General features: G+C 42.7%; 1 protein-coding gene across 1 annotated transcript; it reads left to right on the forward strand.

Moving 5' to 3' along the window:
- The first annotated feature begins 2,342 nt into the window (after nucleotides 1-2,342).
- Nucleotides 2,343-27,291, forward strand: LOC124616611 (transcription factor MafA-like). The gene is made up of 2 exons (XM_047144933.1): nucleotides 2,343-3,481; nucleotides 27,186-27,291. Exons 1-2 carry the CDS (start codon nucleotides 2,343-2,345, stop codon nucleotides 27,289-27,291), a joined length of 1,245 nt encoding a protein of 414 aa, XP_047000889.1.
- Nucleotides 27,292-27,595: the final 304 nt, after the last annotated feature.

Below are 27,595 nucleotides of genomic sequence, written 5' to 3' on the forward strand. Positions count from 1 at the left end.
TATGGTTTACTTTTAAATTTTTATCTTTGATGAAAATCGATTGATGTTGTAAAATTTAAAACTCTCTTTTGTTCTGAATTGTCTGTGACCTATAACAACTGTGTCGACGTTCTCGACGTATTTTTTTTTTTTTACTTCTGCGTTCTGTTTGTTCGTTTGGAGTGACTTTTGAGTCTTTTTGCAAATGTGTGTAGCTTTCTGTTTCCTACATGATGCTCATATACAATTAGCTTCCTTTTACGGCTCGGTAAAGAACGGAAAGATCAGTGTGTAGAGTTTTGATTTTCTCTAAGCTCCACACTAAGTGTGGATATGTTTTTTCACTCCATTTTACACTTTTATTTCTTTTTTCTATCGTGTAGTAAATTTTCTTCCTGTTTGTCTTGTGTAGAACATGGCACATTTGTTGCATTTCATTTTCTGTATTCCTGACTGGTCGTATATCTGAGGTTTATTTGTTCCGCGTATTACCTTAGATCCTAGTTCAACATCGGCACAGAAACTAATTTTTGTAGTATTGTGAAATGTGTAATTTATTTTACAAGAAATGTTTCCCATATATGGTAGTGTAAAAATTTTTTGTTTCTTCGTTTTATCTACTTTCGCTAATTTTATTTCTTATTTCCGTTTTATATTAACTAATGGTTCAAATGACTCTGAGCACTATGGGACTTAACTGCTGTGGTCATCAGTCCCGTAGAACTTAGAACTACTTAAACCTAACTAACCTAAGGACATCACACACATCCATGCCCGAGGCCGGATTCGAACCTGCGACCGTAGCGGTCACGCGGTTCCAGACTGTAGCGCCTAGAACAGCACGGCCACTCCGGCCGGCTTTATTAACTACATTAGGTTTGTAGCCATTATTTGGAGCTACAGTTTTAACTGTATCTGATTGCGTCTTGTTGTTTTCTGTAGTGAGGGGAACTCTAATCATACGATATACCATAGCGTGAAAATATTCTGTTTTATATGCCAGTGGGTGACATGGGGAGTTGTGCATCATAAAGTCGCTTCTGTCTATTTTACGAAATACGTCGGATTAATGGATACCATTACCTTTAGCTTTCTTTATATCTAAGATGTTCGTGCTATTGTCTCTTCCATATTCAGTGGTAAATTTGACGCTGTTATGCATGCTGTCCACATGCTGAAGACATTCTTGATTTCGGCACTGTTTCCATTAAAGAGTAGGAGGATATTATCAGTGGAGTAATTAAAGAGCATGTTATTAAACGTAGAAATGAGGTGCGACGACAGTGTATTGTCTCGAATAGCCGTAGGTAAGAAAATATGTCTAACTGTCCGTCCGAGGGTTATACGAGCCCTCGTTGGTTGAAGTGGAAATCAACATTCTTTACAGACCGTCCACATGCACCTGTTCTTTGTCGATGGCGGTCGCGTAACTGGTGATCGCGAAACGTACGGTCCCCGGGCGGAGGAAGCAAGCGGGTGTGAAGGGGCGCAAAAATCGTGGCGTAACCGCGTGATGGACGAATTGTGGGGGCTATTGGATGTAATTTATTTCGTTCTATTTTTTCTGAGTATTTTGAAAGGAAGTGATGTCGGAGCGAGGCAGGGTCCGGCGCGCAGAATGTGGGCGGTCGCAGCTCGCGGCGGCTTCCGGCCGGTGGCGGCGGTGGTGGGGGGCGGTGGGCGTGGCCGCGGCGGATCCGTCCAAAGGGAGCGCGGCTCGCCCCCCCACCCCGGGCGGCGCGGCCCGCGCATAAAACGGCGCGGCGGGCTGCGCGCGCGACCACGACGCCGAGGCGACGACGGCCGAGCAGCGCCGAGCAGACGCACCAGCAGTCGCCAGTCGCCGCCCGGCGGGACATGACGCAGGACACACGTAAGTCGCGGCTAGCCGGCGCGAAGTGCGACTGGGGGTATTCCAACCGAGCGCGGCAGCGGGCTAAGTAGGGCTAGGGTGACAGGGGCAGTAAAGCTGAAAGTCTGGTAGTGTTCTCTACAGTAACTGTAGGGAGTGACAATGTAGCAGTTCAGGTGCAATTGAGACTGTTCAGAGTCGAGACGCTATTCTGGTCGATTTTGCGACGGAGTGGTCTTTTTATTGGCGCCGGTTGGGGTCATCTTAGCTAGTCGGACCGTTTTTGGGGGAACAGCCGCTACTGTCGCCTACAAGAGTGGTGGGTGGAAACTAAGGGGCAGACACGGTGCGGTACGCGAAAGAGGCAGCGGCCTTGCGCCGCGCCGAAGCCCACACTGGGGAAGACTCGCGCCGCGAGCAGGTGGGGGCGGAGGTGGAGGCGGAGACGCAGCGCTCGCGTTCGCGGTCGCGCTCGCCTGAAGCCTTGGGCGGCGTGCTTGCAGGAGCAGCCATGGAGGCGGACGACTCGGACCTGGCGGGCCAGTACCTGCAGCAGTTCGAGCTGGACCGGCTGGAGGGCGCCGTGAAGCGCGAGCAGGGCGCGGGCGCCGAGACGCCGCCCCCGCCGCCCCCGCCGCCGCCGCAGCAGCAGCAGCAGCCGCAGCGCCTGCCGTCGATGCCGCTGCTGCAGCCGTCGCCGCCGCACCACCTGCTGACGCCGCCGGGGGAGGACGCGCACCCGCTGTACGGCGCGGGCCAGCAGCACGCCGGCGTGCTGGTGAAGGCGGTGGCGCAGCACGGCCACGGCGGCGAGCCGGGCCTGGTGGCGCTGCAGCACCCGGGCACGCCGCCCGACACTCCGCCCGTGAGCGCGTCGCCCCCGCACTACGCCGCCGCCGCCGCCGCCGCCGCCGTGGCCGCGGCCGGCGCGCTCGCCGACGACATGGGCTGGTTCCCGCAGTCGGCCGTGCGCTACCTGGCGCCCGAGCCGCTCGACCTGCGGCCCAACTGCGCCGCCGACAACATGATGGAGCCGCAGGGCGCGCCGGTGCTCGCCGCCGCCGGCTGGGCTCCCGGCGCCACCTCCGTCATCGCGGGCGGCTGCCGCAAGCTGCTGGCCGAGTACGCGCCGCACCACCACCACCACCACCACCACCACCACGGGCACCACCACGGCGAGGAGCAGGTGCCGGTGCGGCCGCTGGGCGCCGGCTCGGTGTCGCCCGTGGCGCACCACCACCACCAGCCGCAGCACCACCACCACCAGCAGCACCACCACGAGCTGGCGCCGCCGCCGCCGCCGCAGCCGCAGTACGCCGCCTCGACCGCCTCCTCCACCGAGGACATCCTCAACGACGACGCGCTCATGTCGCTGTCGGTGCGCGAGCTCAACAAGAAGCTGCACGGCTACCCGCGCGAGGAGGTGGTGCGCCTCAAGCAGAAGCGGCGCACGCTGAAGAACCGCGGCTACGCGCAGAACTGCCGCAGCAAGCGGCTGCAGCAGCGCCAGGAGCTCGAGGTGACCAACCGCACGCTGGTGGCCGAGCTGCAGCGCCTCAAGGTGGAGCTGGCGCGCGTCACGCAAGAGCGAGACCTGTACAAGCAGCGCCTCGAGCAGCAGCTGCGCCACGCCGCCCCCGCGCCGCCCCCGCGCGCCGACGCCGCCTCCGCCGCCTCGCCGGCCGCCGCCGCCGCCGACTTCTACATGTGACGTCAGCGAGCGGCGCGGGCCGCCTGGTCCTGAGGCGCCGCCGCCACGACGCCGCCTCCCGACGCGTCTCTCCGTTAGGAGTGCCGGAAACGGTAAACAGTGGAATCCAGGTGTGGCCCCTACTTCTCTGCAGCCTCCGCGTTACTGAGGGCGGGACGGAGTTCCCAGTGGACGAGGTCGAGTGATCCCCTCTGCCGCTTCCCTGTCAGCTGCCGCGAGATTCACGCACCAAACCTCTCTGCCTGCGTAAGCAGTAGCTTGCCACCCCTCCAAAGCGGTAATTTCGGATACCCGTAATTTCTAAGTGTCTCGGCGTGACTGTCTAGAGGCCACTCGAGCTGAGGCTTTCCTCCCTGTGCACAATGGTTTGAAATCGGACCTAGTCCTCTTCGTAACGTGTCAGCCTCGCTAGAGTCCAGTGAGAAAGTATGGCCTGCTGTGGCACCACCAGATGAATTCGGCAACGATCGTTGTCGCAATATTGTGCGCAAAATACGGGGTCGTCAAAGCGGTTAGGTCCTAAAACACGTACCGCCTACTTTTTACCATTCTCAGTACACGTGAGTAGTCGGCTCCTCGTCTCTGTCAGCCACGACAACGCCACCTCCGACGCGCCCTGCGAGACTGCTCTCGTAAGGTGTGCGCGACACGGTAAAGAGTAGTCTCCAGAAAGTGTCTCCTCGTCTGTCCATAGGCCGCTCTGATATTCGCGCTTCCTCACGGAGGGCAGAAAACGGTTCTGCCTGAACGACATCAAATATGTCCCTCATCTTGGCTACTTCCCTGTGGCCTTGCCGAGAATTTCGTGCACTGTCAGCCCTCTCCAAAACTCTACCTACGTACACAACAGTTTTGCACCCCTCTAAAGCTGTGATTTCGGACAGCCATAACTTCCAAGTTTTCAATGATCTTCTCCATTACTCTAGAATGGGAACACTGCTTGCTGTCACGAAACAGATACAGAGTTTTGGAACAGAAGTTGTACCAGATCCCATTTTTTTCTATTTTATTTATTTATGTTTCATTTTTTCGCGACTAGTTTTCCGTGTCGCCGCAACGTCATCCTCAAGCACTCTTTCTTATACTCAGCCAAGCTTTCGAGCGGCTCAACAGTTTGGCTGTATACGTGAATGAACACTTGAGAATGGGGTAGCTGTGACACCGAATCTGCTCGCGTAAGAAAACTTTAAGATAAATATATAAAAGCGAAATAAAGCTGGTGGAAGTTCCCGTTCGCAAATCATTTCCTTCGTAACTGGATGCTCAGATTCCCTCGGTGTGATAAATGACGTGTTAGTCTTGATGACGTTTATGTTTCGTCTGCGCAATGTTTTGAAAACAGTCTTCTTCTTAAGTTAAAAGTCCCGCTGCAGCCCGAGCACGGCCGCCGCTCGCACCATCAGATGGGGACGAGCAGGGCTGTTGTTGTTTGTTGATACGGCACCCTGAAAGCGGTTGGCTCCTAGAAGACATTGTGCCTAGGTAGCAGGATTCTCAGTTCACGGGAGTAGTCGGTCTTTCGTCTCTGTTACTTCCTTGTCGGGTGCCCCAAGGTTCATCCACGATTTACTTTCTTCATACTTCGGGCCCTGTGGAAAATGTTTTGTATTCCTCAAATTACATTTCCGTCTTCCACTGTATTTACTGGCTGTTTTGCAGTATCGACTAGTTTCGACTATTATGGCATTCCGAAGAGGCGGTCTCACGTGCCCACGCACATGCCAACAAGCTGATCAGACATACGGCGGGCAAACATAAACCTTGCTGTTAAACAAATTGTCTACATGACTACTTTTGGAAAGTTTTTTGTTGTCTGCCATATAGCTGGAGAGCTTGGGGGCCTGCCCTAGTGTACGTCAACTGCCACTTCAAAACGGCGTAACAGCCGATATTGGTCAACAGAGCAAAATAAACAGTAACTACAATCGAAAGCGGAAATTTTATTTGAAAAGTTTTGCACAGCTGTGGAACCTACCCGAAAGAAACTCATTGTTCACATGCGAAAGTTGTTTGGATGTAATCCATGGCGTGATTGGTAGACGGTGCGTCATGGGAAGACGGGAGTGAACCACCTGTCCATACTCAGATCTGCTAAGACAGAATGGAGGGAAATCCGGTGAGATCGCGCTTGCAGTTTGTGAACATGGCAAGACAGCACATTGCCACCAGCTGCAGCCGACCTGGCGTGTCCTTTTACGCACTTCTTGTCACTTCTTCTTTACCAACAAATTTGTTCACAGTTACCAAATACTGATCGATCATTACGCGCTGTTGTTATCCTTCTACCTACGTAGTCTCGGACGTGTTACACTAGACGCTTTCTGTTTTGTTAATGAGCAGATCTTCCAGAAACATTCGCTGGCGAGCATTGCAGCGCCACATAACACAATTCAGATGTCTTAAAACGAAATCAATGAGCCGCTATTTTCTTCTATAAAAGCGCCGAATGTTTCTTGGAAATCTTTATCTCACTACTAGACATTATGTCAACATTCTCAGAGGCTGGCTTAATGGAAACGAATCATTGTCTTTATCTCTTTGCGACTGTTGAAAAGCACAGAGTTCTAACGGGGAAAAAAGTTGAGAACATGAAACGACACGAAACAAAATTTTAGGCTGTAAGTAGCTACAGATACTCGGAGAAAGTGTGGAGAGTTTGCTGCTAATAAGACTGCGGAAGCAGTGCTTCTAAGTGCCTGTTGGAATTAAGATTTCACTTCCGCACACAATATTTCGACTGACTTACAAAAGTATTCAGGGCAGAAGGGGGCCAACTCTGACCAAGCAACTCTCACGGAACTACGGGGACGACCGATGCTGAGCTTTCAGTGGAACACTTATCCAGTTCTTTGCTAATATGTTACAAAAATAAGGGAATTAATCTTTCATTCCCTCATTTCCAGTCTTCTTCGTCTCCTTCGGTCTGCCTACCAGGTTATCTCTCTCAAGTAAGGCCAAAATCTCGTAGCACTTCGTTGTCTACAGTACAAATACTGTACGCAAAATTAGCATCGTCAACTATATTGAACATCTGATAAGCAAGCGTCTATTTACTTAGATGTTTGTCCACCATTTCAACAGCTTTTTACGCAGCTAGCTCTTCGTAAATGCGCAGCATGAGCGATTGCCTTTTCATTGCGTGGATGCGCGTACGTACATAAGTACAGGGTCTAGCAACCTCCTACAAGTCGTCGACAAATCTGTTCGCAAAGAAGAACTCGTTCGCATTTTGCGATATGGCCCCTGGAATTTCCGTCGCCTCAAAGAACTGAGTACATTGTTGGCACTGAGTATATTCTTGCTACTTGGCAAGCCGCGAAACGGAAACACGTGGAAATCTTAATAGTCTTACATCTTAGAAGCTTCATACGTAAAAAAAATTTCAAAATTCTCGTTCACCGACGACTTTAGTGCCACGTAAGAAGCAGGTGAACCAATTTGTAAAGCGCATGTTGTTTGCAGAGCGTCTCTATTGTTAATAATAACAATAAAAAAGATAACAAATTTACCAAATTCCACGTCATCCGTAGCCTCAATCCCGTCTCTTTCGTAAATTGATGACTTTACTCAAAATTTTCTTTCGGAAGAAAGCTACAGCCCCAAAGCGGAGCTTTCGTAGGGAAATTCAAAATTTTTAGATTCTTTACGACTTGAACAAATTGGTATTATTATTACTTCAGAATTTTGTTGCTTTCGCTACGGCACAAAACCGCACATGTTCTTCCCAGCGATACTGCTAGATTACGAAACAGTTTCATTTCTCAACATACTCACGAGAGCAGCAGGGGGTCTTGATTGCCAACTTTCACACTCCTTTTCGTTAAGATGACTACTCATTTGTCAAGAGTCACAGCACAATCAAAGAAATGGAGAACGATTTTATAACTTTTTTTCTCTTTTTGTTCCGTATAGTGTGTAGACTTTCAGGCGTACAAAGCTGCAGGTGCTACGTAGCTCCTTTAGGCCACACTTTTTTCGGAAGTCATTGCAAACTGCAGTTATCCACCATGGAAACAAAATGCGATTATCCAATCTAGGTGAGACAGTTTCCTCTCTCTCTCATGTACTTGAGCCCACTACTCACGTGTCAAGAGTTAGCAGTATAATAAAAGTGGTGCCGAACAATTTATTACGTTTCTTGCATCTGGCTCGGTAGCTTCAGGGATTGGGAGCAACAAGTGCAAGGGGCCTCTTAAAATTCGTACGTTTTCGGAAGTTACTGGAATCTGTGCTGCCCACACTGAAAACAAACGACCTTTTTTCATCCCAGTTCTGGCGGACAGAATAATAAAGGCAGCTATTACCCTACCCTGAGAGGGGTGCGTGATTCTCGGTTCAGTTGTGTCTTCACACTTTTGCATTTCGCCCCTCCCTCGTAGCGGGTTGTCTCGTAAGAGAGCCAGTGGCCACTATGAGCCTTCGCGAACTGGAGGACTTTCCCCCTGGGGACCGCCCGGTCGCTGATTTCAGTGACGGACATAGAGACACGGACGTGAGCGTGTGAAGTGACGCATCTCACCACTGATGGTGAACGAGGACTTTGAGACACAGTGTATATCAGATATTACGGGTTCGAACATTTCTACTACTGGAACTTCTTTAGATTTTTAAAGAGGCAGTATCTTGAACTGTATTTTTAACACACGCTGCTTTATCCCTGTGAGAGAATAATGTACTTAATTTCCAGTTGCAATAGGTGTTGCGATTTCAAGTCCAAAACTCACTTCTTCCTTTACTTAGACGGGTTTAGCTACAATATCTTTGTTCGACGTCTGTTTGCTTAGTTCAGAGAGATTACACGGATGTAGATCTCGTTAATGGAGTACTTGGGACCGAATGAGTGTATGAGTATATGATTTGAGACCTTGAGAACTGGAACGTACTTTGTAGATTCTAAGGCGCTACAGAATAACGTGGCAGTCGTCGGCATGCACTTTTCACTGTCTGATTACTGGAGTAAGTAATATAATGAGTCACATCTACAAAGTTATCCACTTTTACAATCCCTAGATATAGTGTAAGGAATCGAACACATTTTTCCTTTGTAATCGACAGATATTTACTTTACTATGCGATTTTGAAAAATGCAACTGTACTGAAAAGAAAACTTTTTATTTAAGACTTGCAGTAATTTTCAGCTGAATGGTGTAGAAGAAGTACGTAGGCAAAAATTAAATTGTTCTGTGAACTTTGTGTTTCTTTTTGCTCAGTTGTGAAGCATTATCGTTCTGACTTTTCAGGCTGTCTTCAAACAGCAAAACCATTTAAACAATATTTTCAATATCGTTTTTGAAATACAGAAGTTACCAATATCGGTTCCATATTCCATTTTTGTGCGATTGAACTGTGTCCTTAATACTAGAGTTCGGGAAAGACTGTGCCCCCTGCATACATCTTCTGGAAGACAACATTCCGGACCACGGATGTAACTGAGGGTGCTTCATCTTGTACATATGAGATCATGGTTGTGTTTCAAATTATTATATGTTAAATACCTTGAGAATGATCTAATGTAAATACAAAGTAATAAAAGTATTTGCTTAAAATACAAGCGTCTTCCTTGTAGTGGCTCACTTCCGCTACTGCACCACTGCTTCTCAACACTACAAGTCTGTCGCATATGGAATTCGCCGAAATGATAAATTGCTGGGCAAGAAACAATAGTTCTTGAGAAATGGTCTGGGTGAAAAATACTAGTATTGGCTGCCATATTTCTACCTGTATGCACACAGGTTTTTTCAGTACTGTACATAAATTAGGCTACTTTCGTTGTCTCGTGGTAAGTGTGGAAATGTTAACGCCTTTTTCGATGCCACCTTCACTCACTACTGACTGTATTACAGCGTCTGTTACTGCGAAACTATAGAGCTCGCTTTGGTACCGTCAGTCGCTTGCCTTGAGGTTCCAGCGCTTCATGTTTACGGCGTTTTGTGCCGCCACTGGAAACATTTCCTGTTTGTTCCTTTGTCGCGCGACCTGGAAACACGTTCTCCTGGCTGCCTTGAGGCCGATTGTCGGTGGCTTTTAATCCTCCAGGTTTACGTTCAGAATTACCACTAATAGTCTGCCTTATTTCTCAGCAAGTAGGCTACGCAGTAATGTCAAAACATGATTTTATTCGGTCTACCTATCGAAATATTGCGTTTGTCACGTAGCCACTGCTATCTGCGCATACGTACAGTCAATGTTTCACCGACAGAACATGTTTAGTCTACCGTGGTTCTGCACTGGAAACTTAGCAAGTATCATCATATAGAGCTTTCATAGAAGTAATGTAACAACCATTTGCATCATCTTTAGTGTTTTTCTAATTCACTGTTTTGTTGTTGTTTTACGTTAGCGAGAGCGAGTTTTGTGGCGACGACAAATCCAAGAATCCAGAGGCAGTGCTACCGACTGCTAATGCTTTATTACAACAGTTCTAAGTATTTTTATCTGATACAAAAATAGGCTAGCTACTTTTAAAATAAAGCAGGAAGTTATTTTTCTAACAACTATTATACTCGTATTTTCTTGCATTAACGATGTTTAGATAAATATTTTCTTTTACTCTCACACAGTCATTTACCTAACTAGCAGTATGTGACTACAGGCGAATTCAGTTTTATTTATGTTACTAAATGAACTATTTACTAACTAGGTTAACTGGCCTGCCTTCAATCACTGCTGTGGGTACAGACCGGGATATACACAGCTGCAAGTGTTAATAAAAATAATAATTGCTATTAGTATTGCATTCAGCATATCGTTCTTCTGAAAACTACAAGTTAACTGTAAAAAGTCGCACTTTATTTTATTTCCTCTACCCGTTTCATGAGCACGATTTACGTGAAGTAATCAGTCGTATGTATGTTGAGCGTACGATTTTGGTGTAGCCTGCCGCACAGTTCAACAGTAGAAGACAATTATGTTGGAGACTTAAAACTCTGAAACGGGTAGTCGAAATAAAATAAATTGTGACTGTTGACAGTAGTTTAAAATGACATCAGTAACAGTCACGGTAAAATCTAATCTAAAACATACCCATTAAACTTAAAAATATCGACCCTGCTTGTTTCTGTGTTGTTGCTGTGGCCTTCAATTCGATGGCTGATTCGATGCACCTCTCCGAGCGAGTCTATCCTGTGCAAATCTCTGCATCTCTTAATAACAGCTGTATCCTACATCTATTGGAACCTGCTTACTGTATCATGCCTTCATCTCCCTTTACTATTTTCATTCCCTTCACTTCCCTCCATTACCAAACCGATAGTACGTCTGGGTGCGGCCTATCAGCTTCCTTCTTTTAGTTAAGTTGAGCCACAAATTTCTTTTTTCACTAATTCGATTTAGTACCTCCTCAATAATTATTCTATCTACCCACCTAATCTTCAACATTAGTCTGTAGCGTCGTATATCAAAACCTTGTATTCTCTTCTCCCTTAATCAAAATGGTTCAAATGGCTCTGAGCACTATGGGACTTAACTTCGGAGGTCATCAGTTCCCTAGAACTTAGAACTACTTAATCCTAACCAACCTAAGGACATCACACACATCCATGCCCGAGGCAGGATTCGAACCTGCGACCGTAGCGGTCGCGCGGTTCCAGACTGTAGCGCCTAGAACCGCTCGGCCACCCGGCCGGCCTCCCTTAATCGCCCATAGGCCACCTTTCAAATCGATAGAAGGGTACACTACAGAGAAATACCTTCAAAAAGTTTCCCAGCACTTACATTTATATCAGATATTAATATATTGCTGTTTTTTAGAAATAACTTTCTTACTGTTGTCAGTCTCAATTTTGTATCCCTTTTACTTCGGCCATCATCAGGTATTTAGCTGCCCAAATCCAAAACTCTTCTGCTCCTCTTAGTGTCTCAGTTCTCAGTTTAATTCCTTCAGTATAACCTGATATATTTCGGCTACATGTTTTGGTTTTCTTGATGTTCATCACACAACTTCTTTTCAAGACACTATCCATTCCGTTCACCTGCTTTTCCAGTTTCACCACCGTCTCTGACAAATTACAGTTTCATCGTTGAATCTCAAGGTTTTTATCTCTCCTTTCAAATCTCAATTTGGTTTCTTTTACTACTTGCTCAAGGTACAGACTGAAACGCATGGCGAAATGTTACAACCCTGCCTCACTCCCTTCTCATCGGTGGCTTCCCTGTCACGTTTCTCAAACCTGCAATCTAGTTTCTATACAAGTTGTTAATAACCTTTCGGTCCCTCTACTTTACCCCTACCGCCTTCAGAATTTCAGAGAGTGTAATCTAGACAGCACTCTAAAGCTTTCTCTAACTCTACTAATCCTGTAGACGTAGGTTTGCCTTTTTTCAGCCTATCTTTAGGTAAGTCATAGGCTCAGTATTGCCTCCCGCGTGCCTACATTTCTCCCTGACCCAAACTGATGTTATCCGAGACCGGCTTCTAGCAGTTCTTCTATTATTCTGCAAATAATTCTTGGAAATATTTTGCGTCCATGACTTATTATACCGATAGTCTGATAATTTTCACAGCTGTGAGCATCTGCCTTCTTCGGAATGGGAATTATTATATTTTTGTTCCAGCCTGAAGGTATTTCCCCTCTCATATATCTTGTACATGAAATAATTTTGTCATGGCTGGATCTCCCAAGGATATAAATAATTCAGAGCTGATGTCGTCTACTCCAGGTGATTTGCTTCCACTTGAGACTTTCAGTGATCTTTCAAATTCTTCTCGCAGTACCATATATCGTATCTCATGTTCAACTATCCCTCTTCTCTTTCTGTATTACTGTTCTCAAGTCTGTTACCCTTATAAGGATTCTCTAAGTGTTCTTCCACCTTTAATCTTTCCCATATTTGCTTAGTACTGGTTTTCCGTATGAGATCTCGATATTTCTATGTTACTAGAATGCTATGTCTTATAGAGGACGTGAAAGTAGGGATGGAAAAGTTTCACATTTTTTGCTGGTCGATATTTGTAGGTTGGTCGCCCTTTGACTCATCCATGTCTATTTCTGCTTCTTCGTATCGCCACGTGGGCAGTGACTGGTCTTTGGACGGTTTTATCTCACAAATCTCTTATTTTTCGTGTATTTCACTTACATACAATAATTGCTCACATCCTAGTAATATAGAGTTATAGAAACACTCCTCTTGTTGTAATACGTGGTAAAAAAGTCGCACTATAACGCTACTGACGAATTTTAAAAAATTACATTTTTGTTAGCAAACGAGTACAAAAAATTAGCAGTTACATGCAGACTGTTTTCGTAACTTCACCAAGGGAAGGAGTGATTGTTGAAGATATGTACACAAACAAAGAAATTACATTTTTTCTCATACAAAGTAGGAAAACTTACGTCCGCTATGGACTGTATCGTAATAACTATGATTGATAACAACACCGGAAAAATAACGTAATTACGCGCGAGTTACTGACGTCAGAAACTTATTAGAAATAACGTTTTTGTATCAAGTAGCTAAAATTCCAGGGTGACATATTATACCGGGATCGGCCGATCCCAAGAGAAAGGTATCCTTTTATTTGATGACTTAGACACAATGACTTTTATTGGCAATATACGACAGTGAAATGAAGGGTAAATCATTGATGAAATCAGCCCGATATCGTTAAAGTAACTTATTTTAAGACCCAGTATACATTTTGAAGCGTAAGTTCATCTTGGCTGTATTGATGCTAACACCACAGAAATGAGTATATGTTTATTGAGAATTTTTTAGAAAGAAAAATTGAAGAAAGTACAGCTGAATATGTAAGACAATTTCTTCATTTTAAAATTCTCTGTAAATGCCCACAAATATGTTTTTCTGTCGCTATGACGTCGCAATGAAGGTCATTCAAAAGCCAGCTGAAACCTTGGAGATGAAGCAATGCTACAAAATGTAGATAGGATAATAACATAATATATCGAAGTGATTTTAGGTGAATTTTAATATTAATGTTCTAGGAATTAATTTAGTTGGAGAATGAGAATTCCACGTTCTAATTGAAAGAGGTGCCCGGGCGCAATTCACACTGTCACTGTATTTTTACCTTTACGACTATTACTTTGTATAATCAGCTCCTGTGTATGAATATTAACCCTGTGTTCAGTGACTACTTTTCTTCTACTGAGAGGCTTGTAGCATCAACTGTAGTTTTGTGTTATGTGTAGATTACTCCTATCTGTGATAACAAACGACATGTTTAGAGCTTCTTTTGATCAATAGGCTGTCATTTTGACTAAAGTAACGCATCAACTCTTGCTTCGTAGTTTAGGTTAAATACGAAATGCACGCTGAGCCCCAAAATGCTTTTTGCCTTTGTTTCAAGTAGACATAACAACATGATATTAAAAATTTGTACGTTTATGATACGAGCTGGTTCTTGAGACGTTGCATGTGAACTGTCCCAAAAAGTCTTACACAGTTTCAACATTTACCATTTCTGTTTTTGCGATAAGCAGCTGTTTGCTTTGTCGCTTCCACAAATTACTTATTGGTGTTGTTGGGAGTCTTCAGTCCGAAGAATTTGATGTAGCTCTCCAGGTTTGTCTGTTCTTCATCTCTAAGTAACTATAATCATTTCTTACGAATTTGATCGTTTTGCTAACGGTAAACGTCAGTATGAAACGTTAAGTTCGTAAAAGACAATACAGAATGCTCTCTAATTCTGAATTAATCTAATACACGAGTACGAACAACAAAAGAAAAGTTTGGCCTTAAACTCCTGATATCTGAGCACAGAATAGAGTATTCTAATCAAGGTTTTAAGTAAAATAAATAATATTCTCCAGTACAAGGTGCACTGCACCCTTACGTTTCACCAACACTTTCCAAAGGACCAAATCCTCCACGAAACACTTCATTTTAAGCTAAGCGTGTTAGCTGACGTTTTAAGTCACCTGTACAGTATAATCAAGGGACGTTGTACCTACGCAAGTACGCTTTTTCAGATGATTGGGCTATAGTCATTGTCTGAAACCTTCATACATCAGACGTATTAACCCTCTCTCAGAATATTAAAGTCAAAGTTTGGTACCAAGTACAGTGGTTTATAATAAGTTCTAGCCATTCATTTTGTTCTCTGCAGCATTTTATAACTGCCATTTTTCGTTTAATAATATACATGACAGTCGTTAACAGGTACCTTTTCGTTGTACTGTTCGTACATGACAGCTGTTTCTGTGCTCACGTACGCGTACCACTCTTGGTCATGGTGAAGTCATCGGATGATGTAACAGAATAGAGAAAAAAACTAAGAGTGAATCGTTGCACACCTAACTCTATACTAATAGATATAAAAGAAATATGCTTGTACACATGGTATTTATCATTTACACAGTAAGGTGTGTAGAATCTCATCTTTCTATTATTTTCTTTAGTAAACTGTTACTAGTACAGCATTTCTTAATTTATTTCTTTAAATGTTTATGTGTTCAGAACACCACTGGTTGTTCGAAAGCAGTACATGACAACGGAAATATTTTCCAGGCAATGCTCCCTGAGAACACGTAGTATCGGTCAGTAGGGAGCAAGGTGACTGGTACAGTGAAATTGTTTCATTCATTAGCAAACACGGGCAAAAGCGCCACTGTCCCTGTACACACCATTGACCGAGCTTGAACTGTGACGAAAGTTGTAAATCTTGGTACACTGAAGTGTATAAAACAGATTTACTATGACTGGGACCGTTGCTACATCTTCAAAAATGCCTGTTTATGAAACCATTCATTTCAAGAATTAATAAAATTAGCATTTAAGCTACGTTTCCAACGAGTTTATACTCAACGTTTTTGTTAATGTAACCATAGTTTAACACTGTGTGCTCATCATGGACGGTTTGACATGCAGAGCTGCAGTAGATGAGGAAATGTGCAATATTTCAAAAGAACTCACAGTGCCATGGTGTTCCCTGCCCGAGACGAAACGGGCAGCCGGGTGTTATACAGTATGAAGAAAGGAAAAATTCTGCTGACCGGGCATGTACTTTTGACTTTATATCTGATTCTGTGAAGGTGAATATAGGGCGACTTCGTATTTTGTCGCAGGCAACTTCAGTGGTCCGAGAGGATTCCAAACCATTTCTGTTAGGCACGTTGCTTACACACTGTTGTTCTGTCCGATATGTAAAATCGTGTTTTACAGGTTTTGCTATCGAAAATTTTCTTCTTATCAATTCCTTTCGGCCAAAAAAAGAAATGTATTCATACATCTATTGTGATACGGCAGTAACTGTGTGATTATTAAGAAAAAGTATTTCCTTCCCTTAATTTCGATAGCACCATACTCTTAGTCACATGGAACGTAGATATACACAGTACCCGATTAATTCGAGTTATTTCGGTTATTTTATTCTAAATTTTCCTCCTGTGAAGTATATTTCTCAAGGAGCATTTAACAGAAGATCATCATACAGCTAGACTGTTGGGCCCCTCACCGATAGTAATTTACGATGATGCCGTTTTTACTAACGAAAAAAAGAGATTCTATACATTCGAGGCTAACACCATCATAAAAATCGTGTAGGCTGTATTGAAATTTGCCTGCTTAACCTCCACAAAGCTTTTTTAGGCATATATGGAAAAGTCTCACCAACAGCCCTTTATTAGGAAGGCGCAGTCCCTTCAGGAGAAATCATTGCAGTTTTTTCTCCGTCCTTTCTCGTCAGGTACTTTTCCAGTAACAAAGCCACGAAAGAATGCTAGGTGGTCTCAAACTGGGATCTTTATCATTTCATTGGCGAAATAACACATCATTAGCATCACATTTTGTTTTCAATCGAATATATGTGTTTCATATCCAATTTTGCGCAGTTTCTGAATCTAGCCGCCAGCAATACTTTGCAGGTAAGTGCCAGAGCGCGTTGCTTCGCCCGAAATCTTAGATGAATTCGTGTTTATTTTCGTTTTCGCTTATGCCATGCTACGTTTTCAAACCCAGCCCACGGGAAACAAAATGCTCGCGTACTTAAACAAAATTAAAGAATGATCTGTCCGGATACGTGAGGTTGCTCTTAGATCTTACCGACGTAAATTCCGTTGTCTTTCACTCTGTGTGTAGGTGGTGGTTTGGTATCAAATGGCTCTGAGCACTATTCGACTTAACTTCTGAGGTCATCAGTCGCCTAGAACTTAGAACTAATTAAACCTAACTAGCCTAAGGACATCACACACATCCATGCCCGAGACAGGATTCGAACCTGCGACCGTTGCGTCGCTCGGCTCCAGACTGTAGCGCCCAGAACCGCACAGCCACTCCGGCCGGCGGTTTGGTATCCTTAATGGCTTTCTGTGGTTTTTCGGAATCCTGACAGACAAGTACCTTGATGAATCAGGAGACAGCAAAAGATTCTCCATACCAGAGACCAAATGATAAAATGAAAGTGAGATATAATCTCTGTGCTAATTGTTGCATGATGTCTCCTAAGATTTTATAACGCGCGATTGTTGGGCAACTTGTTCATAATCATGGCCCTGCATGTTTAAGAGGGCCTCCTTAAAAGTCTCTATTCAGAACTTCGGCAACAGTATGGGGAAGTTATTCATTTTAGCGTATCATCAGTTTGTCTATTCAGAATGAAAGTAAATAGCTATATTTTTTTCGTTCTTTGAGTCTTTTCTAACAGTTGGATCATACTTGTATACGTCTGAGGGAACGGAAATTTTTTCATTTATAATTTTAGAACAGAAATCACAGGTATCTTTCAGCATGAAGAGTACCAGCCGCCATCTACGACAGGTGGAAACGCATGGTGTGGATATGAGGATACGCTTTGTGCATGGATTTAGTTATTGCTTGTTTCGGCGTACACATTGTACTAGAATCCTTTTATAATACTCTATACGTTTCGTAGTGATTTCTCGCCTTTACCTTTACGCCACGAAATTAAAAAAAATTACAAGACTGTACAGGTTTTCTTCACGAGGCACACAAGTGTTTTACAGCCTGTTAATATCCCGGAACTCTTAGTTTCTAAGGTAACTCGGAGTATAACGTGTCACGGAGAGTCCTATAAGTACTTGGCGTTATTTTATTATGGTCAGGGTGAGTAAACAGGGTTCATGTCACCACGTCACCAGTTACCAACATGAACGGAGGGGCAGCTTTTTTAATCTGTGCGTTTGTTTCTGATACAGGTGCCATTATGACAGCATTTGAAACGTACCAAGGCTGGACCTGGTCACCTTGAAGCGTTGCGCTGCTTCCTATAGTGTAATGGTAGTTGTTTTTTCCTTTATTTTATTAACAATGAGACATAAATTTCTGTAGTTTATCGCCAAATCAGTTACCTGCTATAAATGTTAGCTTTACTTTGTGAAGTAACGTCTATGATTCATGGTATATTGTGAACTCCGTGATTGTTACACGGGTAACACTCGTTTCATAGAACTTCCTGCCAACGTGACGTCATTTTGACGTCACACACAATGTCGACGACCTCATAATCGGCTATCGACTTTAGTTAGTGTTCCATACGCGCCTCCCACAAGACTCCATGCTCGCGTACTGGAGATTTACAAAAACATATGATTCTTGGAATGATTCATTATAATTATTGCTATAATAAAAAGTCACATAATGATTTGTCGACGGTTAATGCCTTCATATAAGAGTGCTCTCTCGTGAGTGAGTTATTATCGCAATAATTTATAAATGAAGCATGTAACACGCTTGTTTTCTAATCTGCAGTAAACCGCTTCAAAGCAAAGGAGCACTGAAAATTTATCACAAACATGTCACCATTAAATGTCACTTAATGACGTATCAACGATATAAGCCTTCAAGAGAGAGTGTGATATCCGAGACAGGAAATAAATAACGCATAGTTAAGTGGTAGCGTAATGGACATCGTTGTGCGGAGAGTTGTGAGTTCGCATCCCGTCACATGCAAATTTTTTTTATGTCAGTGTTGTCAACACGTCCTGGGACTTTCTTATGAATGTAATACAAGTATGCTTTGCAATATTCGATGTTATTTACAATCACTTTGATCTGAGAACGGAGGATGAAATAAGTATTAAGCGATTTCCGAGTACGTTTTAGGCAGGAATGGAGGACAGCTTAAATTGCTGCGACTGAAACGAACAACAATAAAAATGCATGCTTTTCCTTCTCATAAATAATTGGCTTTCTTTTTACAACTATGTACGGCCTTTCGAGTGTGTGGTTAGGCAGGAATCTATGAGGACAGTGTAAAGTGTTGCAGGCTAATCGAGGAGCAATAACATTCATATTCTTCACGTGTCGCAAAGTCAATAGAGGATCATGCGGTCACTGATACTGCGTCATGACGTCAAAATGACGTCACGTTTGCAGGAAATGTAGTCAAACGAGCGTTATCCTTGTTATACTGTGGAGTTAGTGTTTTGTTCTGAGGCATTTTGGAAGTTTAATTTTGCTAGAAGCAGTTCACCTGCAATCCTACTTCCATTGTATTTGGAGTGATGGGGAAATGCGAAAATATAAATTGTCGAAACAGAGCATTAGTACCATTTGACTGAGACATTCATCTGGAGTCTGGAATCGCTTTTATTTTTTGGTATGTACAGTCACATCTGAAAAAGTACTTGTATCGGTAAAATAAGATTTATTAATGAGCAAGCATTCCACCAACCGAAAGCAGTTGAAGACGTTGGTGGTAAGAATTTTTAACGTCCGCGTGTTAAGGGATGGATGTAATATTAATAACATAGTAGGGAAAAGCCGCTTTATCGCAAATTGTTCATAAAATCGCCGAGTTTCACTATATGATAGTAATAAATCAACTAGGCATAGTTAGTTACCGAGACGTCTTAAGTCTTGGCTGCTATAGAACGTCTACAAAACGAGTTTCCACAGTTTCTTTGGTTACGTGATCAGAGTAACGCTCCGGGAAGAATGGAAATTTAGTAGGCTACAAAATACCACACAGGTCTCGTGAAGAAAACATGGTCTCTGTAAGTGTTTTGATTTCGTATACGATGTTAAAGTTGAGCAGCCACAGTTTTTGATTTTGCTGTAACATGTTGTTGTGGGCGGAAAAGGAACGTTTGGATAACAAAACACAGCCGTTTTGGTTAAGGAAATGGTAAACCTGGTGGTTGGTTTGAACACCGCAGTGCTTTACTAGGCATGGTACCATTACAGCTGAACTGCAAGTTAACGTGCACCCTGAACCAAGATTTAACGTGGCTTTTTATGCATTAATCAGTCACTGCCAGGGGGAAAGAAAGGTGCATGTAACAGAACAAATTTCAGGAGCGACTGGGAAGCGAGTCACAGAACGCTGGATTTGTTGTGAGACACAAACCTTCTTAGATATTGAGGCTCACTTGTCTTTCACCTCTGCCAACGATTCGTTAATAGAAAAAATTTCAGCCCGAATCGTGATTACGTGATCACGTTAAAGTAAATCCCTACCAATGTTGTAAACGTCTGGTCGAGTCAGTTCAAACGTGGGAGGAAGATAAGGACATTATACATCCGATGGAGTGACATTTCCATATTCCATCTTGGCTCTTATATAGCTGATTTCAGCTGTTTGCCATTTTCAAGCGCGTACTCCTATATTCGTGAATTTACACCGTCACCCTTTGCGAGTGTATACAAAGATATACTAGTGATTTTAGTACGTAACCGCTGAAAACAAAAGTTAAAACAACGTTCCATATCCGTCAACGCTTTAAAATAACATTACTCTCAGGGTGGAATAAGTTTGTAAACATAAAATCTCATAATATGTCGCACAGAATATAGATCTGCGCAGGTCGATTCGACTCTGTCCAGTTTACAGCAAACAGCTGTCCAAAGATATAACGACATACAGTGACTGCGGCCCAGCTGATGGTACCTGTGAATATGTGCCGGGGATATGGTGCCTCTCCATTATATATGGTTTATCGGTATATTTCAAATTGCTGTCATACACGTGTTCCACGTGGCACACAGAAATACGTTCATGCTTACGTCATGTCATGTAGTAAGTGCTTGTATAAAATGAAGTCAGACTATAAAAACAACAATTTCGAGAATCGAAATTTAAAAATTTCACAAATTTGCCGAATAGTAAGTTGTCACATACAGTAATAACAAAAATGTGATTGCAGACTGTTTGGACAACATTTATGCCTTTTCATTTCATCATATACTCGGCTAAAATTCTTTAAAAATCTCATGCTATATAATTCTGACTGTTCGTTCAATATATTGTCCCGCTATTGTGAGGGTAAGAGATTTATGAGATGTTTTGTGGCCAAAGTTCTTGAAAATGAATCATTTCGTTGACTGTTGGGGAAATCTCGTGCCAATTTTGAATGTACTTATAGATGAACAGGCTATATAAGCAGAATATCTGTTCACTTGTTCATCTGGAAAAATTGTACAGAGGTTAAAAGTTCAGTTATTTTCTGGGAAGATTTGGTAAGGTTCGGGTCTTGTTCCGTTTGTTTTGTTACTTTTTTTTTGTCTGAGGTACTCCGCATGACCTTTGTGCCGTCCAGCGGTGACTGGCGTCATGACGTGTGGAGTGGTCAGAGGCGGCAAAGAGTCTTCTGCATAAATCATGACGTCTTGGAACTCCAATTTCCGGAAGATTAATAATGTAAATGCTGATGTATATACTCTTGTTTTCGACTTTGGAAGTTTGGAGTTTGTTCAAACGAGATGTACCTAGCTCATTAATTTCATATCATGCTTGTAATCAAACGCATAATAAAAGCCTTCATACATATTAGAGTAGCTGAGTTCTACAGACTTAAGTAGAGTTTATCAACGACTCGAAGGATCACAGAATTCTCTGAGCTTAAGACCAGCGAAGAGATAATTTATAAACTAAATGAACCCTCGCACTCTCTTTTAGCAATCATGTATATTTACAGTTCCTCGAGTGCATCCATGACTCTTCCTTTCTTATTTATTACATGTAGCATTTGTTGGGCTCTGATGGCCCTTGAAATAATGCGGGCGGATTCTTTAAAACCAGTAGGATCACGTCTGCTAAAGCACTGCTGTGATGAAAGCACCCTACCGGCGAGGGCAATCTTGTCTTCCCATTTATAGCTGTTATTGTGCGTAAAACAGAAAAACGTGATGCAGTTTTAATTTTTTTACATTTACTACAAACATTTCAAAACCATTCCATTGGGTCTCTATTAAAAATGCTGTTATGCAGTTTTTCAGTGTGGAGCATTGAAGTATCTGTGATTCGACATTGTTGTTGTTGTTAGCTCCAGTTTCTTCGTCTGCTACTGGAGTCTGTCTCGCCCTATCGTTGGCGACACAAATTCCTCGTACGTATCCAGAAAATCCGCTTCCTTCTGTCTTCCACTTTGTATGGTCACCAATTTTAAGCTTCGTTTGCTTCATCTCTTAAATTATCTTCGTGCGAAATATCCTATCCATCGAAACTTCAGTGTTCTGTTAGCTGTCCTTTACGCCATACTGAAATTCGTTACCGTCACCGTCCGTTTCCCCTTATATGTTGCTGGCCACTTTTCAATTTCTACGATATCCATCTAATTTTTTTCTATCTTTTTTAGTTAGATGTTCGTTCTGTATGTAAAGCTGAAGCAGATATGGTTTACAGACTTTTCATTTTGTTTTCAAGCAGAGGTTTGGGGCTTCCTCATAAAATCCGAAACTGTTGTTGTTATTTTTCGCGTGTTCTTTATACCAGTTTTCAGTCAGTGACTGAAACTGGGTGATGAAGCCTGTCTGACGTATACAAGAGTGTGTCGAGAACAGAACGCAGCACTTACCGAGCTCTTAGTTTATGTAAAAATAACAACAAAAAATAATGTAAACAGGGCACTCTGTAAGTATCAGAATACACTTTGTATGTAATTCGAACCACGTATGGCCGGCCGGAGTGGCCGTGCGGTTCTAGGCGCTACAGTCTGGAGCCGAGCGACCGCTACGGTCGCAGGTTCGAATCCTGCCTTGGGCATGGATGTGTGTGATGTCCTTAGGTTAGTTATGTTTAATTAGTTCTAAATTCTAGGCGACTGATGACCTCAGAAGTTAAGTAGCATAGTGCTCAGAGCCATTTGAACCATTTGAACCACGTATGCTTTACTCTCGCGATATGCTGCATTATACGAATACTTCCTGATCGCTTTAACGACACACCACTTATAGTCTGTCGAAGGCTGGACAGCAAGAACGATGAAGATTCTGCGCATTTCAGCGTGCATGTACGTGAGCACCTGAGTATTTCTTATCCTGTTCAGTGGGCAGATCAGAGAATTTGTTTGCTTCTACGATCATCCGGCTTAAGCCCACTGACCTTATTTCTGCGGTGTGCTGTCAGGTCGTCGATTTGCGCATCGCCTATCAATCATAAAAACAATGGCGTCGTATGCAAGTAGTGGAAACATGCGAGGTATGTTTCTCTACACGAGATGTTGTCTAGTGTCTTCGTTACTCATTGTGGCGGCGAAATAAAACGGAGTCGCATATTAACGTTTTGTGTTTCGGAAGCTAAGCATGTCCGGTCCCTTATCAGTGTAAGAGTTTCTTCTCATTTTAACCGAGGAACGCGAATTTTAAGTATTGTCCGCTAATTTCTGAAGACCATACATTCGTGTGTTTCCAGTCGATCTCGCATTGCGAAGGACGGCTGTTCAAGCCCTGTAGTCTCTGCTCAGTTATCCATAGCTTCCTTAAATAGCTGCAGAAAAATGCCGGTATGGTTCCTTTGAAAAAGTCACTTCCTATTTTCTCCCCTGCCGTTCCCCAATTTAATCCCGTGGTCCGTCTCTAATGACTTCAAAGTCGTAGATGTTAAACACTAATCTTCCTTCCCTTTATAGAATTGATTATGTTTTTTAATTTTGTCACTGGTTGTTCCGCACCATTTGCACGAGTTTTGCTTTTAGGAGAATAACAAGCAGGATTTTGCGGTTTCTCCTCCTGTATAGTTTTATCATTGCTTTCAATACCTGACATAGTCTACCACTACACTTACCACCGCTATTTTCAGCCCTCAGTCGGTAGCATGCTTTACTTCAGTGTACACAATCTTTGTTCTCTCAGGGTACAGTCGCTTCGATGAGCGTTCTGTAGTCGATGTCAATTACATTTCTTGATTGACTCCTCTTCTTGTGTTAACGTTTTCAATTGGTACTTCTTATTTTAATGTCGGAATTGTTAAAATTGTTGCTACTTTTGATTAGTCTAATGGGTCTTGTTGATGTGCTTTTTGATTTTGAGGCTTCAAAAGTCGTTTTATGGAACAGAGAATCAAATAATATTGTATAACGGATGAAAATTTTAGAAAGCGTTACAGTCTGATCATGATACCTCACCCTTAATTGATTCATACTACACACGTGACCAGTTATCGGAAAGTCATATCCCTAAGTTCTATTACACAGACTCACTGTTTTTAAATTCCACATATTTCATCATCTGTACCAGTCCGACACAATACAGTTCTTCTCCGATAATCTATAGTGCTTGCTGCCACCACTCTTACAGTTCCACGGAACATGGTTTTTCAGCTGATAAAATTTTTCAAGGATCGTCGTTTCGATACGAAGGTATGCTAAAGGTTTTGAAGTTTATGTTAAAACTTCATCTTTTTTCATGGCATGCAAAACATTCAAAAATTTTCCTAGAGGTTTTAATACGATTTCTCAAATGAAATAACCAAATATCCGTAAACAGTTTCATTACTTGCGTTTATAGTAGCATTCTGGTGAGTCATGTTAAAATTAACTTAAAATACATGTACATTTTTGTACGAATTGTTTTTGTAGGCGTCCTTTGTCACGGCGTGGGAGAAAGAGAGTTTCATTTTACAGGAAACAAGACCATAAAAACTTTCAGAGCTGGTATGCTATTTTACGAAGACTTTGCTCCATCACACGCTTCACCCTTAAAAAAAATTACAAAATTACAGATATTGGAATAATGGAAAGATTACGAATTAGAAAGTAATATGGATAGCTGCTAAAATGTAACATTTGTATATTTGTATTTGTGTGTGTGTGTGTGTGTGTGTGTGTGAGAGAGAGAGAGAGAGAGAGAGAGAGAGAGAGAGAGAGAGTGAGAGAGAGAGAGCGAGAGAGAGAGAGAGAGGGAGAGAGAGGGAGGGAGGAGAGAGAGAGAGAGAGAGAGAGAGAGAGAGAGAGAGAGAGAGAGAGAGAGAGACGGAGAGAGAGCTTTCCACTGATTTACTTGAATGTTTGCAGTCACACAAAATACCTCCCCAGGTACTGTTCGTTAACTATTATAAAGGTCTTCTAGAAATGAGAACAATTCTAGATTAGGTTTCTTCCTCGTAGTCTATTCATTTTTATTGCTTTATGTATCCTACAAAGGGTTGCGAGTGTACTGGAGCTGGTATTTCCATACCAGAAAATTATGATCAGCGCATTTGGCAGACAAATTCATTAGAAAGTTTACATTTTCGATGATCCTTCAGTTCAGCGCGAAATCGTCATGACATACATTATAAGTCCATAATTTGAATATCTTCCACAGCAGCCACATTCTACAGTCATGATCTGGGACCCACTTGCTCGGTCAAGTGCCCTGCGTCACTGCTGGCTTCGTGTTTCTCGATGAGGAGCAGCGTCGCGTAGCTTCAACAGAGGCTTCCTATCAGAAATCGTTGAATATACGTGGCAGGCTCAGTCAAATTTGGCGTTGTCTACACTGCTTCAAGAACATCGTATTTGATGCTATGTGTCTTTAAGTTCAGCAGCCAGAAGACAGAAAAGTGAGAGAAGTGCGGTGAACAAGCAAGATTTCAGGTCTGATATATGAGAGAGATGTTTTGTTTTGTTTTGTTTTGTTTTGTATTGTAAGCGTTAGGAGTGTAGTTCTTACTTTGGAGAATTTAACATCGGTCTGACAACCAGTTCTTAATAATACTGTGTAAACACTCTTTTAAAATTTCGAAGTAATTGTCTTTTGAAACACTGTCGCCATCAAACATAAGGTGACGCACGTCAGACGAAAACACACAAGTACGTAGTATTAAACCACCGCCATGGTGCTTTACTGTGGGTTGTATAGGTTATCATTACATTCACATTCCTTCACATAGCTTCTTTGCAGATTCAGACCGTCCGCCGCTTTTATACAAAAACTAACTTCAAAGCAACGCATAGATCCGTTAGAATTTGCATCTTGTGTATACTCGTATTGTTCTTGAACTTAAAACCAAAATAACGTCAGTTAGATCACTAATAATAAAAATATAAAGCTGATGAAGTTTTCCAGAATATGACGACAGTGCGAACAACACTGACGCAAAAATCGTTGCTGTTATAGTTTCACTGTACATCAAGTGATATAAAAATATTTTTTAAAACTATTCATGAAGCGTGATTTATTAATTGCGAATAGGAATCCTTAAAAGACATAGCATGAAGACACTAGTAACGTAACTTTCGAATCTCTGAGGTTCGTTTACCATATTTCACGAGGCATGTACCTAGTGCCCAGGCAAACAGAGGCAGGGACACACAAGGTGGTAATTTAAATTTACTGGTATCGCGCTGGAGTTATTTTCGAGTTACCAGTTTAACAGATTCGAGACTGGCCTGGATGGAGTGACTGGACTGCTGTTCTAAACACATTCCTCTAGAATTATCACTTTGTAATTGTGAATGCCATAAATGTGTAGGATACTTCATTTGAAATGATGCTTTGTTTATGTAATCTTAAAGATCTTATTGTATGAAATACTACAATTAGCAAAAAATGGCACTGAGCACTATGGGACTTAACTTCTGAGGTTATCAGTCCCCTAGAACTTAGAACTACTTAAACCTAACTAACCTAAGGACATCACAGACATCCATGTCCGAGGCAGGATTCGAACCTGCGACCGTAGCGGCCGCGCGGTTCCAGACTGTAGCACCTAGAACCGCTCGGACACCCCGGCCGGCTACAATTAGCAGGCATTTGTTTTGCGGAGTTATGTTTTCATCCTGAAAAAAACCTTGTGCATGCCGTTATTACACATAATTTGTAGTGTAGCAGCTTTTGAAAAATTCAGCCACACAAAAAACTGCATCACAGTTTGGACACCACCAGGATGACTCTTTTCGGCACGTTTTTCCCTCCTGCATTTTGTTGACATCGGATCGCGCTTTAGAGACAAGTGTTTGATGTGGTTATTTATGATATTTTTTACTACCAGAGTTGATTTCCAAACGTTCGTTTAGACGAGACAGTACTTCAAACGCTTCATCTTCATTATTTTCTTTTATTTATTACTTACTTGAGCATACAGAAATCTGGATCAGTGACAGAATCATCAACTTCCGCTTCTGAACTAAATTCTCCGATTTGTTTTTCCAGACTAGTGAAAACCCCACTATCTTCGAAGTTTCCAATGCAAAAACCATGCAGAATGCGAGCAGCGGCCAACAAAGGCACAGTTAGGAGACGGAGGAAAGAGGAGATTCAACACAGAGCAGAGTTATACAATGCGCTTTTGCAGGGTACTGACAGTTCAGAATTCGAAAGCCATGTCGCAGGGCAGTGCAGAGACTCTTCCTCGTGCAGTCTACTTGGCTACCAACAGGGGGCAGTAGAGCCAATGTGAGCTACGAATTTTTACGCACAGCACGAGCAAGACTCGGGCACCATGCGCCTAACTGCCGCTGCTCGAGTACCACGTGGGCTTGGTCTAGATTATGTAAAAGATAAAATAAATTTTTTAATTTTTTTAAGGTTATCAGGTGCCTTTACTGTTCATGTTAAACCAGCTGCTGCCCTGGCTTCGAGGATGGCATCTCAGGATTTGGCTGCGAGAAGAAAAACAAAATTAGCATACTGAGCGAACGAAGCGTTCTACTGATCTCACTCTGTTAAACTGTTAATAATTCTTGGCGCTGTACATATGACACATAACGATGATGAAACGCTTACCATTGTGAGATTAGAAAGACTAATTAAATCATACTGTTACACGCACTAAGACGAATACTTTATTACGCAGTTTGATATACCGGAATAGATTCAGAATATCATCTGATTTATAAAGTGATGTTTACCGCGGGTAGGAATAACATTTTTTGTATAACTACCACAGAGTAACTACTTTCGACAGTACTTCATCATTATTCTACAACTCCACATCG

Source organism: Schistocerca americana, chromosome 5 (genome assembly GCF_021461395.2).
Source record: "Schistocerca americana isolate TAMUIC-IGC-003095 chromosome 5, iqSchAmer2.1, whole genome shotgun sequence".
In the NCBI taxonomy this organism is placed as follows: Eukaryota; Metazoa; Arthropoda; class Insecta; order Orthoptera; family Acrididae; genus Schistocerca; species Schistocerca americana.

Coding starts and splice junctions, on each gene's coding strand:
- LOC124616611 (XM_047144933.1), top strand. CDS start 2,343: ATGGAGGCGGACGACTCGGACCTGGCGGGCCAGTACCTGCAGCAGTTC. Junction 3,482..27,185: donor GCCGCCCCCGCGCCGCCCCC/GCGCGCCGACGC, acceptor AATTTTTTTAAG/GTTATCAGGTGCCTTTACTG.